General features: G+C 48.2%; 1 protein-coding gene across 1 annotated transcript in view; it reads right to left on the bottom strand.

Annotated features, from left to right (window-relative positions):
* Window positions 1–1,599: 1,599 nt before the first annotated feature.
* Window positions 1,600–16,137, bottom strand: part of TTC12 (tetratricopeptide repeat domain 12) — a 51,464-nt gene continuing 36,926 nt past the window's right edge. The window contains exons 14-22 of the mRNA XM_053595455.1: window positions 11,404–11,496; window positions 10,194–10,254; window positions 9,356–9,493; window positions 8,770–8,868; window positions 8,240–8,308; window positions 5,646–5,747; window positions 3,891–3,990; window positions 2,807–3,032; window positions 1,600–1,750 (exon numbers count right to left, since the gene is read on the bottom strand). Of these exons, the coding sequence (XP_053451430.1) occupies window positions 1,675–1,750; window positions 2,807–3,032; window positions 3,891–3,990; window positions 5,646–5,747; window positions 8,240–8,308; window positions 8,770–8,868; window positions 9,356–9,493; window positions 10,194–10,254; window positions 11,404–11,496 (964 nt within the window). The 3' untranslated portion in view covers window positions 1,600–1,674. The remainder of the gene's footprint in view (window positions 1,751–2,806; window positions 3,033–3,890; window positions 3,991–5,645; window positions 5,748–8,239; window positions 8,309–8,769; window positions 8,869–9,355; window positions 9,494–10,193; window positions 10,255–11,403; window positions 11,497–16,137) is intronic.

The following is a 16,137-nucleotide window of genomic DNA, read 5'->3' as shown; positions in this document are numbered from 1 at the left end:
CCCAGTGGTGGGGTGTCTCAACTTCAAACCAAAGGAGACAAGACTGTTGGTATCCACACAGGCAGACTTTCCATTTTTAAAGCTCTACTCAATTCTCTCTGAAAACAGCACATCTTACAGCCTCTCATTGTCTTTGCTGTGCTCTGTGTAGAATCAAGTCATTCTCCCTTTGTGATCCAGTGGCCTCTCAAAGGGTGTTTGTTTGCATGAGACGGAGTGGGCAGCTCCTGGTGACTGTGGCCTGTCACTTGCTTGCCATCCAGAGCACTCCACTGAGCTCACTGCAGCCATTAATGGTGCACTGGTCCCAGCATGAGGGGCTCAGGGTTACTGATGTTCTTCCAGCCCCACAAAGTGCCACTTATTTACCTTGGTTGCATGAATAAAGTTCGTAATTTAAGCCGATAGCAGTCTCACAGTGAAGAACCGTTTCTTTGGGTGTGTTGAATAAAATCTCCCTAGAGGAGGAGGATTTCCTGTCCTTCATGCTTCAGAGAATGTTCAGTTTTGATTCCTTAAAGGACATCAGCTGTACATTCCCCAGACCTCTCAGACTTAACCTAAATGATGTTACGGCCAAACCTCTCAATCCCAAGATCAAGCTTATAATGCCCTTATATTTGTGTCACACTTTGTAATTCTTAAAGTGCCTTCACTTCTAAAACCTCATTTAATCCTTCCAGCAATGTAGGAGGTAGATTGGACAGTTTCTCCAGAAGCAGTAGCTAAAGCTCCTAGAGGTTAAGCAACTTGCCCGAAGTCACACAGCTGGCAACTAGCAGGGCAGGACCCAAAGTCTTTGCATCTTTGGTCTTAGAAGACCAAAGGGTCTACTCATTGTACCCTGCAGATCCTGCCTCCTACCCTAAAATGATCAAGTTATGTCATGAGAAGCCAAACAACAGTGTCACTTATTGGATGTTTTGCTTGGGGACTTGGAGTCCACAAGTGACCCTGGGTTAGAGTAGCCTTGGGGTAACTAGAAGGAAGCAGTGCCTTTCAAGATGGGTGAGAGTGTGAGGTGGGTTCTCAGTAAGGATTCACTGCAGAAATAGAAACCCCCGCTTTGGTTCTTTAAGCAGAGAACAGTCTAACACATGGGACTTACAACACCAGGGATCAGGAGGGACCTCCAGGAATGATTTCCAGGACTGCACAGAGCTCCCTGCCCCCCACTCACCCTCACTGAACTCAAAAGCCCGTGCCACAGCTGCAGGCCAGGCTTTAGGAAGCTGCCACCACCACCGATGGCACTGCAATTCTCTCTCAGTGCTCCACAGCTGGGACAAGGTGCTGAAACACTGCTGCCAAAGAACCTGATGTTTCCAGCACGTGGCCAGCAGAAAACAGCAACAGAGCCAGGAAGAGGCATGAGACTGGCCATTTAGACTGTTGCTGTGGAGGGTCTGGGAGATGCAGTTTCTGTTTGCTGTTTTCTAGTTCTACAGAACAGGAAGGAACATTCCAAGGAGGGTATAGTGGGCACTGAGGAAGCCAACTGGACAGTTTCCACCAGAGTAGTCAACCTAATGCCTGCTCTTTTGAAAACCCAAGGTGAACTCTGGAAAGAAATACTTGATTCTGGAGTGGCTATTTAAAGGTTTTTATTAGCATAGGAACAACTCACAGCATATAGTTGTGTTTTCACAAACACGCACAGAGACATCATGTCCCTCAATAATCACTGAGGTATTTCGTCGTGGAGTTGAGAATTTCTAGTCCATGAAGCTCTCTCAGTTGAGTAGTAAACCTGTCACAACCAGAACACACAATCTGGGACATTAGTGCCATGGTCTGGGCTTCTGAAGCCCAGAGCCACCCCCCTCAGACACGAGGTGGCTGGGAACATTGGTCCTGCCACAGTGGGGGGAAAGAAGTAGTTGTGGCACTGGGAGCCCTAAAGTTCACAGGGGGAAAGAAGGCCTAGGGAGGCTCACAAAACACTGGAGACATGCTTGTCAGACGGCTCAGATGGGATCTCGACCTTGGAAGTACCCAGGAGGGTGGCACTTTGAGCTCATTGTAGCTAATGTGCCTTGCTTTCTGTGGAAGGATTTTATCTATTCTTTCCATTTGAACAATCAAATAGAACTTGAAAGGACCTGAGGCCAACTGTCACACTCTACAAAGGTGTCAAAGGCCTGCATATGTGTAAGGGACAGCATCTTTCACCTGTCCCCAAAGCCTATGCCCTTGCCCCTAGGCTAGGGTGATGGCTCAGCCATGAGCGCCCACTAGAAGCACGTTTTTAGGTGCATGAGAAGAGAGCAGAGCAGGAGTCTGAGCTGCAGAGCAGACTGACCGCTCGGCTCCAGCACGGTCCCCGCCTGGCCCACCGCCCACCGCTGCTCTGCTTCTCCATTCTGTTTTCTCCAGCATGGACACGGCACCCTCACTGGACATGCCTCCATTTGTGTGGGTCCAGGCAACAACAACAAACGAATGGGGGCTGTTTCAGGAAGAGTAGAGAAAAGAGAGAGGAGAAAGAGAGAAGAGGAGATAGAGTGAGAGGGAGAGGAAGGAGGAGGAGAAAGAGAAGGGAAGAAGGATGCAGAGAAGACAATGGCAGTTTGGGCCTGGAACGACTTGCTGCCAGAAAAGCTGACTCCCTCCCTTGGCTGGAGCCTGAGAACTCCCCAGTTCCATCTAGGAAGGGGAAGCAGCTGCTGGTCCCATCCTGGGCCTACCCCACAGGCACCCACAGAGTTCTGTGCAGCACACAAGCCCGGCCAAAACACCTTGGTTCAGCCACTTGCTCTGAGATGTGACCTACAAGGGCCCGCCTGGCTTGGTGTCCGCAGCATACCTGGGCTCAGCCGTGCACAGCTTGCCGAGAGCGATGCCTGCGTTCAGCTGCACAGCTGTATTCTTTGAATCACCACCCGAGAGCTTTAACAAGACCTGCATGATGTCTGTCTTCAGCAGGGAAGATGCAACCTTGGGCACCTCCATGCAGTTACCCAGGCAGAGGGTGGCATTGCCCACCAGAACCTCGTCATCCGAGTAGAGCAGCTTCCTCAAGATGCTAAACTCTGTACCAAAGGCAAAGAACAGGCAACACTTTCCAGATCTCCCACCAGAAAGCTTGACAGGGGCCCAGAGGTGTCATGAGATGCCGTGCTTCCCTGGGAACTCTGCAGAAGGACGTGTCTGCTCAATCATTCAGCAAATGTTCACTGAATGTTAAGAACCTGCTGGGACCTCTGCTGCATCTCTGAAGTATCTCAGGTGCCCAGAACAGTGCGCAGCAAACACGGCTGTTACATGAAAACACTATGTGGCAGACACCCCCACGTGGGAGGCAATGTGCTGGCACTCTGCACCTGTAGGGGAAGGAACAGGATCCAGAAGAAAGGCTCCTGCTTCCACGGTAGAGCCCCTTAGTTCACCAGAGAGTGGTGAGAAGACAGCAGACGGCCTCAGCCGGGACCTGCTGCGCTTTACTGCGGCCAGTAACTGGCCTAGCCCCAGGCTCAGACTCTCATATTCATTTCCCTTATTCATTAAAGGCTGAAGGTGTTTGTATTTTGTTTTTTTCCCCCTCTTCCTCTGTGAAGGAAGAGAACCTGTGCTAGGTCAATGTAAGCAGAATAGCAGAATGCATGGTGAGAAGAGGGCGTTTCCTAGCTTTGACCCTGTTATGTTTGAGTGGGCTGTCAGCTGGGTCTCCAGCATGGGCCTTCGACCTGGGTGCAGTGGAAAGGCTAATTAAATGCTCTCAGATCTGGAGGTGAAATGCTCCCTTGTTCTGCAAATTGCTGAAGTCTGGGGAGAGGTTAAACAGCATTACTGCTAAGTCCCTCCTCCTCCCCTGGCCACAATTCCCTTTGTGGCTTCGAGGATGGATTAACTTCTGGGGTGTGGGCTCCCTTAAGGAGGTTGTCACTTACTTTTATCCAGCCTTATTACTTCTGCCCGAGATTCGTGGTAACTGTTAGTGCAGACAGCCAGTATCTTTATGGCGTAACGTGATGCAGTCTGGCCTCCTGTCTAGATTTCAGAACGAAATTAGAAATGTGAAATCAGGCTCGGTGCCTGTAGCTCAGTGGCTAGGGCACCAGCCACATACACTGGAGCTGGCAGGTTCGAATCCAGCCTGAGCCTGCCAAACAATGACAACTATAACCAAAAAGTAGCTGGGCGTTGTGGAGGGCGTCTGTAGTCCCAGCCACTAGGGAGGCTGAGGCAAGAGAATCTCTTAAGCCCCAAAGATGGAGAATGCTGTGAGCTGTGATGCCACGGTACTCTACCTAGGGCAACATAAGGAGATAGTGAGACTCTGTCTCAAAAAGAAACAAAAAAAGAAACGTGAAATCAGTATTGTGATTGTTTTTGATCAGAAACCACAGCGAGCAGTTATGACCATGCTAGTGCCTTCCTAAACTTTCAAAATCAAACCCACCAGGAGTGGCACACGCTTCCTGGTGAGCTGGCCCCGTCCCTGCAGGCTCGGGGTGTCATTTGTACCATCTTAACACAGCCACGTCCCAGACACGGATTGCAGGCCTGTCACATACATCTGAGTAATTACCTCTGAAAGCCTCTATGGGCAAGTGGCTGAGAAGAGAGTGATGCTGATGCCTGGCAGATCTACCAAAACAGGGGGGTGGGGGAGGCCCTCCATGACATTTTACCGTTTGAGACTGAGGCTGATTTGCTCAGGCGGTCAGGCTGACAGTCCCGCCTAGAGAACATCAGGAACTGAGACCATCTTAAAAGGGGCAACTGCCAAATCATCACCCTTACGATGACCCAACTTGGGGTCTTTAAAAGGCACGTGTGCTTATGTGCACGCAGGATGTGTGTGCCTGCCATCAGCTGCTTGCGTGGGGTTGCAAAAGTTGTGCTGAGTGATTGACAGTCATCGTCCAAGTGGGGGTCTAAACTCCGCCCTGCCGTGCTGCCCCTCAGTGTTACCCCACCCCAGCAGCAGCCCTAGAGCACGCTGCCTGCCCCACTCAGCATGGGGCTTTGTGAATAAGACTAGTGGTGTCACCACACAACTTGGTGAGTAGGCCTCCCCGACAGGACACCTCGGGAAGGACTCAGAGATGACAGCCTGATGATTCCTCCCACACTTTCTGCTGAGTCCAGTGAATTGCTGTACTGACTCCCAGGGACTCACCGCAGTCATTTCAGAGGGAAAACCTCAACATCCTTTCATCACATGGGAACTTTACAGCCTGTATGTTTTGTAGGAGTTTGTGGAGTTACATCCAACACATTCCAGGTAATTGTATGATGCATCACAAGTGAGAAAATATGAGCAAAATAATGTGCCTGAGCAACCTAGCACAGAGCCACCCAGACCATCTGTTTCAAGGACAGAGGTCATATGTTTTAAAGTCAGGCTTGAGGAGAAAACAGTTTTTATAGATGCATCTAATGAACAATTTACTTATTTATACAACAATCTTTGATGTTCAGAATAGTGTTTGGGTGGAAAGGCAGAAGAGACTCTCCAGCAAAGAAATTTAAAAATCTAGCAGGGGTGAAATAGTGGCACGTTAACTAAAAACAAACAAACCAAAAACTAAAAAAAAAAACCCAAAACAAACCAAAAAACCCCAACAACACCTTAACTCTGTTCCTTGACTAGGAGACTCCTGGAAATGAAGGGGTTGTGACTGGTGAAATTATCTTACCTTCAGGAATTTAATCATTTTCTTCACCACTCCTGCTGCCTGGGCCTCCTCGATGATTTTCAGAGAGGAAGAAAGGGTCCTGCTCAGAACACCAGCAGCTCTCTGAGTAAAGCAGAAAAAGGATGATTAAATGTCCTTTTCAGAAATGCTGACAACCTTTAAAAGTTAACAAGGAGTTTAAGTAAGGCAAAAGAAATCATTAGTATTGGAAGAAATTATTCATGCTGATTTTTTAAAAATAGCTAAGTAATAAATTGAAAGCACTGTTCTTTAAAACTGTCAAAGGGCTGTAAACACTGCCTCTTGGCACTCAACGGTCCCTAACAGATTATTTCAGCTTTACACAGGACCAAAAAGTCCAATTCTGCGAAAGAAAATCTTCTTCTGAGATTCCTCCCTGAGCTCTGATTATCAGCAGGGTACTGGTTAGGAGATGTTCAACTTCCTGGATTGATCTGTGATTTTTTTTTTTCTGTCATTTATCTTTCCTTTTTTGAATTTCTGTCTTTTTGTTCTACTTTCTGGGAAATCTCATTAACTTTATTTCCCAGTTCTCATTACTTTTTATTTTTTTAAATTTCAGATTAATATAAGGGTGTATGCATTAGGTTACATTGTTTGCATTTGATAGGTGAAGTCCAAGTTGCATTTGAGATCTTCACCCAGGAGGTGGGCCATATACCCCTGCATAGTATCTGAAAGGAGAGCGCTTAGCCACCCCTTCTTGAGTTTAAATGTGCTTTTCTCTCTTGTGGGCATGTAGTTGTTCATCTTTTTTGTTTTTTCAGTAGCAAGCTGGTATAGTTTTATGCATACAACTATCTCGAATCTTTTTCAGGATACGAATGATAGTCATTTTTTCCTTCTGTTTTCTATATTGTCTCTATTTCTTTGGGTTTTTAAAATTAATGTATATGGCTTTCCTTGAGACCTTGAGCTGCTCAATCACACTTAAGAAGAACAAAAGTGATAAAAATATATTTGGGAGTGCTGTATTTGTGGGGAGTGTGTTGGCTGGCATGTGGAGAGGTGGCTCACCCAAATACTAGAAAGAAAAATCCTTTCTCTAGTTTTTCAATTCTTTAGAGAAACAACATTCTGGTTTCATGCCTGAGGAATAGATGCCTACCAGCCAAACGCAGTTCCAGCACCCCACACTTCTGCCATCTGTTGTACCTTGTATTTTGAAATCTTGATCCTTTCCTGGGTATTGTAAAGCAAATCTGCTATCACCCAGCTGTGTTCCCCTCATGGAGGTTTCTTCAGCCCTGTCTCACTAATGACACCTCTTGCAGCCGTTCTCCATCTTCCAGAACTTGGTTTAAATTATTTACCCACTGGTAACCTCCAGCCTGCGTCAGTGTCTCTACTTTTCTTTTCCTCCAAGGCCTTTAATCTCATTTTAATGAGGTCTCCGGAGGAAGGGATAAACCTGTGTATTACCATATTATCAATCTTGTTTCTCTAATCCTCCTAAAGATTCTAGAATTTTGTTATAGCTGACACTATAGATTCCTGTGGTGAAGCTGCTTTCCTGTTTAGCAAGCTGAGAAGCCCTCAGCTGTGGAGCACACACAGCGTCCTGGGAAAATCTGGCTGTAGATCCCTTGAAGGCTTAGCCAGGGAAGAGTACAGACCAGCGTTAAGGTCTGGACTATGGAGAAAAGCTCTAAGCACCTAAGAACAGTGTTGCTTACCACTTTGGGGTCATGGTCCTCTTTTGAGGATCTGATGAAAAGCAATGACACCCCTCTCATGAAAACACGAACACACCCAAAATTGTTTACCCAACTGCAGAGGATCCAGGAATACATTCATGGAGTCCAGATTGAAAACGTTTGCCCTGTAATGTCTGAACTGACTTTGGGGAAGTTGTGAGAGTGCTAGCCCCAAACAGGGTATGTTGGACCTAATTTTAAAACACTGTCCCTAGCCAGTCCCTAGTGTGCAATCTTGGAGGTACTGCTTTCCCAGATGTGACCCTGGTTGTTTCTCCCTGAAAAATACAGGGAGGAACACAGGGATGATTGCTGATGTGAGTGAAGAATACGAACAGTCTCTTGAATCATACTAGTATTCTCCTGATGCACCGTGCTAACCACAGGCCTTGCCTGTTTCCTTATCCAAACGCCAAAAACAGAATTAAGAAAGCCATTGCAGCAAATATCTAAAAAAGAGGCTAAAAACATTATGCATAAACAACCTCTAAAATCACTGGCTTTTGCGGCTATGAAAAAAAGGATTATAAATAAACTAGACATTTGATCTGCCCAATTTGCACAGGATACCCTGAAATAGGAAAAATCAGGTAGATTACATTGCATAAGCTAGTGAAATTCCAGACCATAAAGAAAAAGGATCCTTAAGTTGGGTTCCTAGATTCTAGGGGGTCCACAGATGGACCTCTTGTACACTGGGAGGTCACCAAGTCCTTGAAACTGTACGCAAAATTTGGTATTCGTGTGCCTGTGAGCATCATTCTGAGTGGTATATTCACACCATAACTTAGCCAGCAGATTAAGACCCACTGATGTTTTAAAACAAAACAAAAGAGCAATGGAAGCTGTTTCTGGATTTCCCTGGGAGGAGCTTACCGTCAGGATTCCTCCATCCCGGCTGTTTAGAAGAGACATGCATCTTCTGCTCACCTCCAGAGCCCAATCCTATGGTGCGAGGAGAGGGGAGAATTTCCCGACATTCCGAGTCCCCATGGAAGTTCTTCTGAGCACTCAAATAGAGCTGACCACTCTCTCCTCTCCATCCCGCCACACTCTGTCCACATCTCCCTCTCAACACCTTTCATTGCTCTGACTTCCTTCGCTGTCTGTCTCCCATGAGTGCAGGGCGAGACCTTGACAGCAGGGCCACATCTTATTTGACACTGTGAACACAGCACCCAGCACTCTGCTCAGCCACCCTCGACAGTTTTCTGAATGAGTACCTGACCAAGTGACTCATCTGCCCCTCAGCAGAGCAGAAGGACACAGCGCCCCTCAGCCTCCCCACCCCCACTGCCGTTGTTGAGTACATGTGCTTCTTGTCTTTGTGAACGTGAGATCATTCTACCCAACTGAGTGTGTCCAGGTTGCCCAGGGCTGCAGGAAGGGAGACCAGAATGCCGTACCTCAGAGAAAATGGGGGCCTGCAGACACAAGTTCATCATGAGTCCCAGGAGGCTGTAGATGATCTCTCTGAACAGGTCCACGTCCTCTTCACACCTGGCCTTGGGAAACAAAGCAAGGTAATCAGTAATGCCCTGCTGCTCTGCATGCTCCTGTCTTCCCCAGAAAAGGCTCTTGGAGTACCCTCCACACTCCCCACACTGCCAGTGTCAGGAGCCTAAGTGATGGGGCTGATCAGAGAACAGGTCCGTGAGTGTAGGTCTAGGAGACTTGGAGGAAATCTCTGGTACCTCTAACATGGGACTGTGGCTTGACCTGGTCCCGAGTTTAAAATGCAGAGTGAGCTGCTGAAACAGGTGATTAAGTCACCTCCACCAGAAAATCCTTCAAATCTCCTCTGGATAAATGAGACTTGATCTGGAAGACTCTTTAAAGTCAGCAGGCCATAAAACTATGGTTATAGAAGCGATAAACTGCTGGCCCCAGTACCCTTGGAAACAGAAGTTTTGGAAAAGTCAGATTATTAAGAAGCAGCCCACTCTCCCCAATAGGAAAAAGAGCCAAGTTCGAATAGAAAAGCTAACACACCAGGAGGTCCAGGCAGGCGTCCCCAAATTCTTCACAGGCTGACATGGCTGCTCGGGTGTCAGGCTCAGAGCTGAGGTTTCCCATGACAGCCACACACTGGCAAAGAGCTGAGAAGTTGGTTACCTTGGGATCTCTGTTCTAAAAGTGGATCAAGAGAATGTGACTCCTCAGAGAGTAGGCAAATGATGCTACGGAAATCTCTAGTGGTGTTCCTCACTCACCAACAGGCCCGGGAAACAGACACCTAACTGTCGTGACAGGGTCATCAGTTGGCAACAGGATGGAGGCACACCGAGGGGCAGGCCCTGGCAAGTCCCTGTCTCTCTCACAGCTTCTGCTCCACAACTGTGAAATACTGGGGTGTGGTTACGCTAAGGGCCCCTGAAACTTCTATGGCTCACCAAGGATGGGGTCCAGACCCAACACATTCTCCAAGGAGGACCCCTTTACTAGTCTCTGCCTTCTCAGCTCAAACTGCTGTACCTCTCCTGCTGACAGAGTGACTTCCATTCAGGGGACACAGCTGCACATGGTCTGATGACAGGACTTAGTGTCAGCAGGGGAACTGATGGAGACCGACAAACTCTCTCTGCCTTCACCTAAGATGCAGCCCACCTCCAGTCTTTCTTCCCCTGTAACCAGCCCCATCCAGGTGCCATCTCCACCTGTCCTGACTGCACTTGTTTTAATAACTGAAAATCGTGTAAATTCCAGCTGTGAATAAATGATTAATCAACCTGCAGACACAGTTGTTCTGGGTTATAAATTGTGTTTAAACAACTCTGCTCAGGCTTCTGAAAGTGCCTGTCATAGAGTGTAAAAACAAGGGTTTGCTCACCAGCACGCCTGTGAGTTCAGGGAGAATATCTGGAAGGCTGGCCTGGAACCAGATTTGGAATCTGTTCAGAAAACAGCTAGGATTTATTTCTGCAGTGCACAAACTGTAACATAAATACATAGCCATAGCAGACAGCTACAAACTCTGGGCCCCTGTCATTTACAGCGCATAGGGACAATTCAGTGTGAACCAAAAAAAGAAAAGAAAGTTCCCGGGTATGTAATGTGGCTTTCATTTCTCTAATTCTGGAGAATTGCCTTTGATGTTAAACAACAGATCTCAGAGAGCAGCTCTCTTAAGCAGAAGTTACTGGAATGTCTAGGCTTCTGCCAAGCTGACTTAGCGCCCGCCCCCATCCGCCTTGCTCTGAGTCCGTATGCTGAGCTTGCACTGCGCATACCGCACAAATGCAGCCAGTATGTTTACCCATCACAGCCGCTTACGGCACAAATGCAGCCGGTATGTTTACCCATCACAGCCACTAGGAGGGCCCAGACGCGTGCACGTCTCCACCTGAGCAACCAGCCCACACTCCCGAAGGGTCCAGACGCGTGCACGTCTCCACCTGAGCAACCAGTCCACACTCCCGGCCCTGCCAGCTGGCTGGGCTGTCTGTGAGCACAACTACCTCCCTCATCACATGGCCATTTCTAAGCAAGATGCCCTAAAGTTTGTGAGGAATTAAAAAAAATAGTTCTGCAAAAACAAACAAAAATACCCAAACTTGAAAAATTATGAAAACTAGGAATTTTACTCTCATGCTTAGCAGCTAAGCAAAAACCAAACAAAATAAGATGGGTGAAAGGAGGTCATTTCTAATAATGTCACTGGCAACCCAGGAGGGGCTGCACTTCACTGTTCACACTCACTTGCTTACACACTCACACTCACACTCAGTGCAGATCGGCCGGGCAGGTACACAACATGCCAGGCACTAATTAGGAGACACAGCAGGCTCACTCCTGGTGAGAGGCACGGTTTTAACCATGCTACTGCCCGCAGACCCAGGAGTCCTAGCCCAGCCTCTCTCCAAAGCGGCTGGACTGGGAGAGTGGGTGGCCACAGTGCTCTGCAAGTGTCAGACTTCTCCTCATTGAATCTGGTGATGCTCAGTCAGAGACCTGGCCTGGCCTCCCCGCACATCTTTACAGATCAGAGGGTTCAACAGAGGTTGAGGAAGAAATGTCAATTTTTGGCAATAAAATGTTACCTTTTTTCCAGAGCCAAGTCTGTGAGCAGTGCCATGGCGGTATTGGCCCTCTCATCTGAGAAATCAAGGAATGACAGCAGGGCTTCCAACAATCTGCAAAAACCCACAGAAACCTCAGAGTGGGCTATTCTCCAAGGGATAACTCCCCAGCAAGGTGACCTTGCCGGGAAGCCAGGAAGGAATTGGTATCCTGTGAAACAGTTCATGCCCTGCTAGGAAACCCAGCTCCTTGCCCACCCAGGGACAGACATTCCCCTACAGGGTCAGCTCCCCCACTTAATGGGAATCCCCAGGGGGTTGAATGCCTTTAACCAAACCTTATTGATTATTGGATAGCAGCTTGGAAGGAGTCTCTGTGCCTCTGCCATGTGACTCTGGCTCAGGCAAGTTCATTAACTTAGATGACATCTAAATGGCATGCTTACTAATCTGCTGATGACTGAAGTGGGAGGGCCCCCTAATAAGGTGGGTGATGGAATAAAGATTTAACAAGATTTTGACAGCCTGCTGAATATATTAGATGAAATTTAATAGGGTTTAAACTCGAAGTCTTCCACTTAGAGCTGGAAATTCTGTGTAAGTAACAGAATTGGGAAATCTGGTTTATGACTGGTTTGTATGAAAAATATTTAAGGGGTTTTAGATAATTAGAAATACAATATGAGCAAACTTACTGGTGCAGACACCCTGAAAGCTAATGCAATTTCAGGCTGTGCTAATGGACTTACTGGCACCAGGAGAACAGAAGTAACCTGTTCGTGCAGCAGACTCATACTAAGTGTCTAGATGCTGAGTACTGTGCTCAGTACTGAGCTCCTGGTCCACAGGGGCACACATGTAAATAAATAAGGAAGATCAACTATGACAGGTGATAAATCGGAGGCAGACAAACGTTAGCAGGCCACAGCGTCTACCTGGTTGTGTGTGGGGGGGAGAGATAGAGGAAAAAAGCCTTGAGTAGGGATGACATTTCCGCAGGCCTTGAAAGCACAGTGTTAGCCATTCCTTCAATTAACAACCCTGCAAGAGCACTGACTGTACCAGGTAACGTGGAAGGTTCCGGGGCCACATGGATGAAATGAGGTAGTGTCCTGATTGGACCGTAACTTGCTTAGACATGGGGAAGGTGCTGGTTCCTGAGCCTCTCTCTGTCTTTGAGTGGGAGGAGGCTCCAGGAGGCTGGATTTTTCCAAAGTGCCCACTTGTGTTGTAGACGTGAGATTTCTCAGTAGTTGGAGAACTAATCTTGCAAGCAATAGAATCATTTCAGTATTTTAAGTAGGGAGTACATTTCAGAAAACTCGCTTTGGCGTTGCAGTGGAGGTTGCACTGTGTGGGCAGCACAGGAGGCAGGTCTCCAAGCAGGGGGAGCTGCAGCTGTCCAGACAACACGGATGAGGGGCCACCCATCGGAGCTGCAGAGGAAGAAGCGCAGCCAAAGAGAGGAATCTAGAAGAAATGACCAGAGACAGGAGAGGGGAACTGGAAGGGAAGGATCCAGGAGATGCGAGGGAGGAAGCCTGTGTGAAGGACGAGGGGAGGGGCGAGCCAGCCCGCTTCCAGGATCCCGGCTCAGCAACTACCAGGGTGGAGACGCCATCCCTGATGACAGGCAATCACGGCAGAGGGACTGGTTTAAGTTCCGCATTTTGATTTATTTAGGGATGATGCCTGTGGATGTCAAGATGGAGATGTCCAGTGACAGAAGGGTGTTTTCATCTAGCTCTCGAGAGAGGGACACAGACCCTCTGTCTCTTGACGAATGCCATGGAAGAGAAGAGGGCCCTGCCTTGTAAGGATGACAGCATGGTGGGGCTTGTTAAGGAAACCAAGGAAAAAAAGCCAAGAGGTAGGAGGAAGGTCAGGAAGGATAATGCTCTGCCAGGCACAGAGTTTCAAGAAGAGCAGGGATTGACAGGGCCAGTCGCCACAGGCAGCAAGCAGGCGACAGAGCAGAGCCCACAGGATTGCACGTGGCGGAGTGTGGACTCCAGACACCTGCCTCCATGTACTGGATCTATTTAGCAGTGTGTTTTAGGAGCACTCTCGAAGCCAAACCACCCCAGGAATGATTGAGGGCACCAGGAGGAAAAGGGGGACGGGGTGCATTCAGTATGCCTTTAATAGCTGGGACGTGAGCCTCAAGGTGCAGAGGCGAACTGTGCGGAACGGTAGGGCAGTTTGTGTTCAGTGTAAGCAGATAATTTATACCAATGAGAACTATCCTGGAATGGAATGAACGGCGTTGGGAGATGACATCCACATGCTCTCACTAGCTGGCGAAAGACCCCTTGTCTATTATGGCTTTTAGCGTTCACCGCAAATCAAATGAAAACAAAAATAAAGAAAACGCTGAGCATCCCCCAGAGGGCACCACCGCAGTGCACTAGGAGAGCCCCGAGGCCACCAGTGTCGTGGGGCTGGGCTGGCCTAGATCATTTCTAAGGTCCAGGGTAACTCCAGGCTTCTCCAAGTCCCTAACTTCCTGGAGGCGTGTTCCAGCATTCCTGCTTTCAGAAACTTGTTTTACATTTAGTTTAGATCTAAACTGATCAATTAAATCTGTCTTCTTTGCTTTTGAGAATGAATGGTAATGAACCAGAGCAGCACAGATGAGACAGCAGTTTAAGATCATCTCAGTTTTGTTCTAGGAGATGTGAGCAACCAGGCTCCCGCACCATGTGACAAAACGCACATCCTCACTGCACTCACAACCTAGAGGACAGTGTGGCCCTTTCTACATGTTTTGATCCCTCCTCTACGGGGTCAAATTTTCTGTTCTGCTTACAGCAGCTGTCCCTGTGGGTGGACTACAGGCCAGAAAATACTCTCATGTAACCAATAAATATACTGTCACTTCTGTTTAAATGATACCAGGGGCTTTCTTTTCCACCGTGGTGGACACTGTTTGCCGGCTAACTGCAGATACTCCACACTCCCTTATTCTGCACAGCCCTAGAAGCTGGGGCCATTTTTCCTGCCAGGATTGGACCGATAACAATTCTGTTCACAGAGAAATAAGCAGTAGCTTTTTTGAATAAAAGGGACAAATCCAGCTGGTATTAACCTTTTTAAAAGAGGGATGTGAGGCTTGATATTGCGGCAAGGGGGGGAGGTGTGATCACGAGGGAAAGGTCAAGGCCAGGACAGAGACTTTGACCTTGAGGTCTTGAAGCCACTGCACCAACAGCTGCTATTTTTAGTCTTAACATGAGGAAAACAAGATAGGCTCTATTTGGCCTAAGCTCCTTTTGCTCAAGTATTCTGTACAGTGCAGCTGAAAAAATTTTTAACTGACATGGATGCATCAGCCCCTTTGCGTGTCAACATAAGCTATAACTGCAGACACGGTCCTGGAGTCCATCAGTGACTCAGTCACTTTCCTGGGTCACATGAGCAGAAAGAGGCCTGCAAAGGATTTAAGCTCAGGCCTGCTTGACTCCAAAAAACCAGCACTTTGTACAAATTGATACTGGCCCTGGGTTGGTTCCTGCCAGCACACGTTCATCCCTGCCACCTCTCCTATGAGGAGGAGTGTGGTAGATGCGCCTGTGTGACCGTGGTGGACTGTGTGCAGCCCTGTCCTGCTCCTGACCACCTTGCTCCATCACAGAGAAGCCTCCCTGCTTCCAGTGTAACTAGAGACAGGCATGAACGAGGCCAGTGGGCACACAGGCCATCAGCAGAGAGCAGGCGGGAGGACTGCACGAGGGGACCGCAGTTGCCACTCTCAAAGGCACTGGGAAAATTCACCTTGCAGCTTGTGTTGGGAAAGCTTATGATAGTTATATCTACATTCACTCAAAAAGACAAAACCAAATTAAAAAACAACATGAAGAAGGTATTGAGGAAATGACTGCAGAGTTATCTAAAATGTAGAATGTACTTGTGGAGGATTCCAACCACCTGCCTGTGTGGGCTGAGCTTCTGGGGGTTGCCCGGGCCTTCGGTGGGCTGGCAGGGAGAGCCCCGGCTAGAGCCTGTTGGTCACCCTGTCCTCAGCACACAGGGGACCTCCTCAGCAATGGGACGGGCACAGAGGGCTCAGCTGGGTCCAGGGCAGCAGGCTGAGAACACAGAGTAGGAGCCAGGCCCCAGGAATGGCACCTGGGAGCCTGCGGGGGGAGGTTCCCCAGGAATGGTACCTGGGAGCCTGCTGGGGGGAGGTTCCCCAGGAATGGCACCTGGGAGCCTGCGGGGGGAGGTTCCCCAGGAATGGTACCTGGGAGCCTGTGGGGGAGGTTCCCCAGGAATGGTACCTGGGAGCCTGCCGGGGGGGGAGGTTCCCCAGGAATGGTACCTGGGAGCCTGCCGGGGCAAGGTTCTCCAGGAATGGTACCTGGGAGCCTGCGGGGTGAGGTTTCCTTGGCTCCTTGAGCAGATTTTCCTGCCATGTCTGTGAAACGGGGTAATAATATTTACCTTGCCTACTTTGCAGGATGAGGGGACACAAAAAGTGAAAAAAAACTCAGAAGGCTGACTCCTGTTTTCAGATGATGTATGAAACATCCAGAGCAGGCTATGACAACTGCCTCTATTCCTATCAGGTTGAACCACATGAAATGGCTCACAGGCAACATTTTTGCTCTAAAACATGGCAATTTCACATATTCAGACTGATAATCTGAAGGTAAATCAATTGAAAAAGTAATAAAATAAACTAATAAATAATAAAACAAGGAAACAAAATAATAAATAAATAAAAATGAATAAACTATGAAGCCACAGACAGAA

Source organism: Nycticebus coucang, chromosome 6, assembly GCF_027406575.1.
Source record: "Nycticebus coucang isolate mNycCou1 chromosome 6, mNycCou1.pri, whole genome shotgun sequence".
NCBI lineage: Eukaryota > Metazoa > Chordata > Mammalia > Primates > Lorisidae > Nycticebus > Nycticebus coucang.
This window is presented reverse-complemented; position numbering and strand designations above follow the sequence as displayed.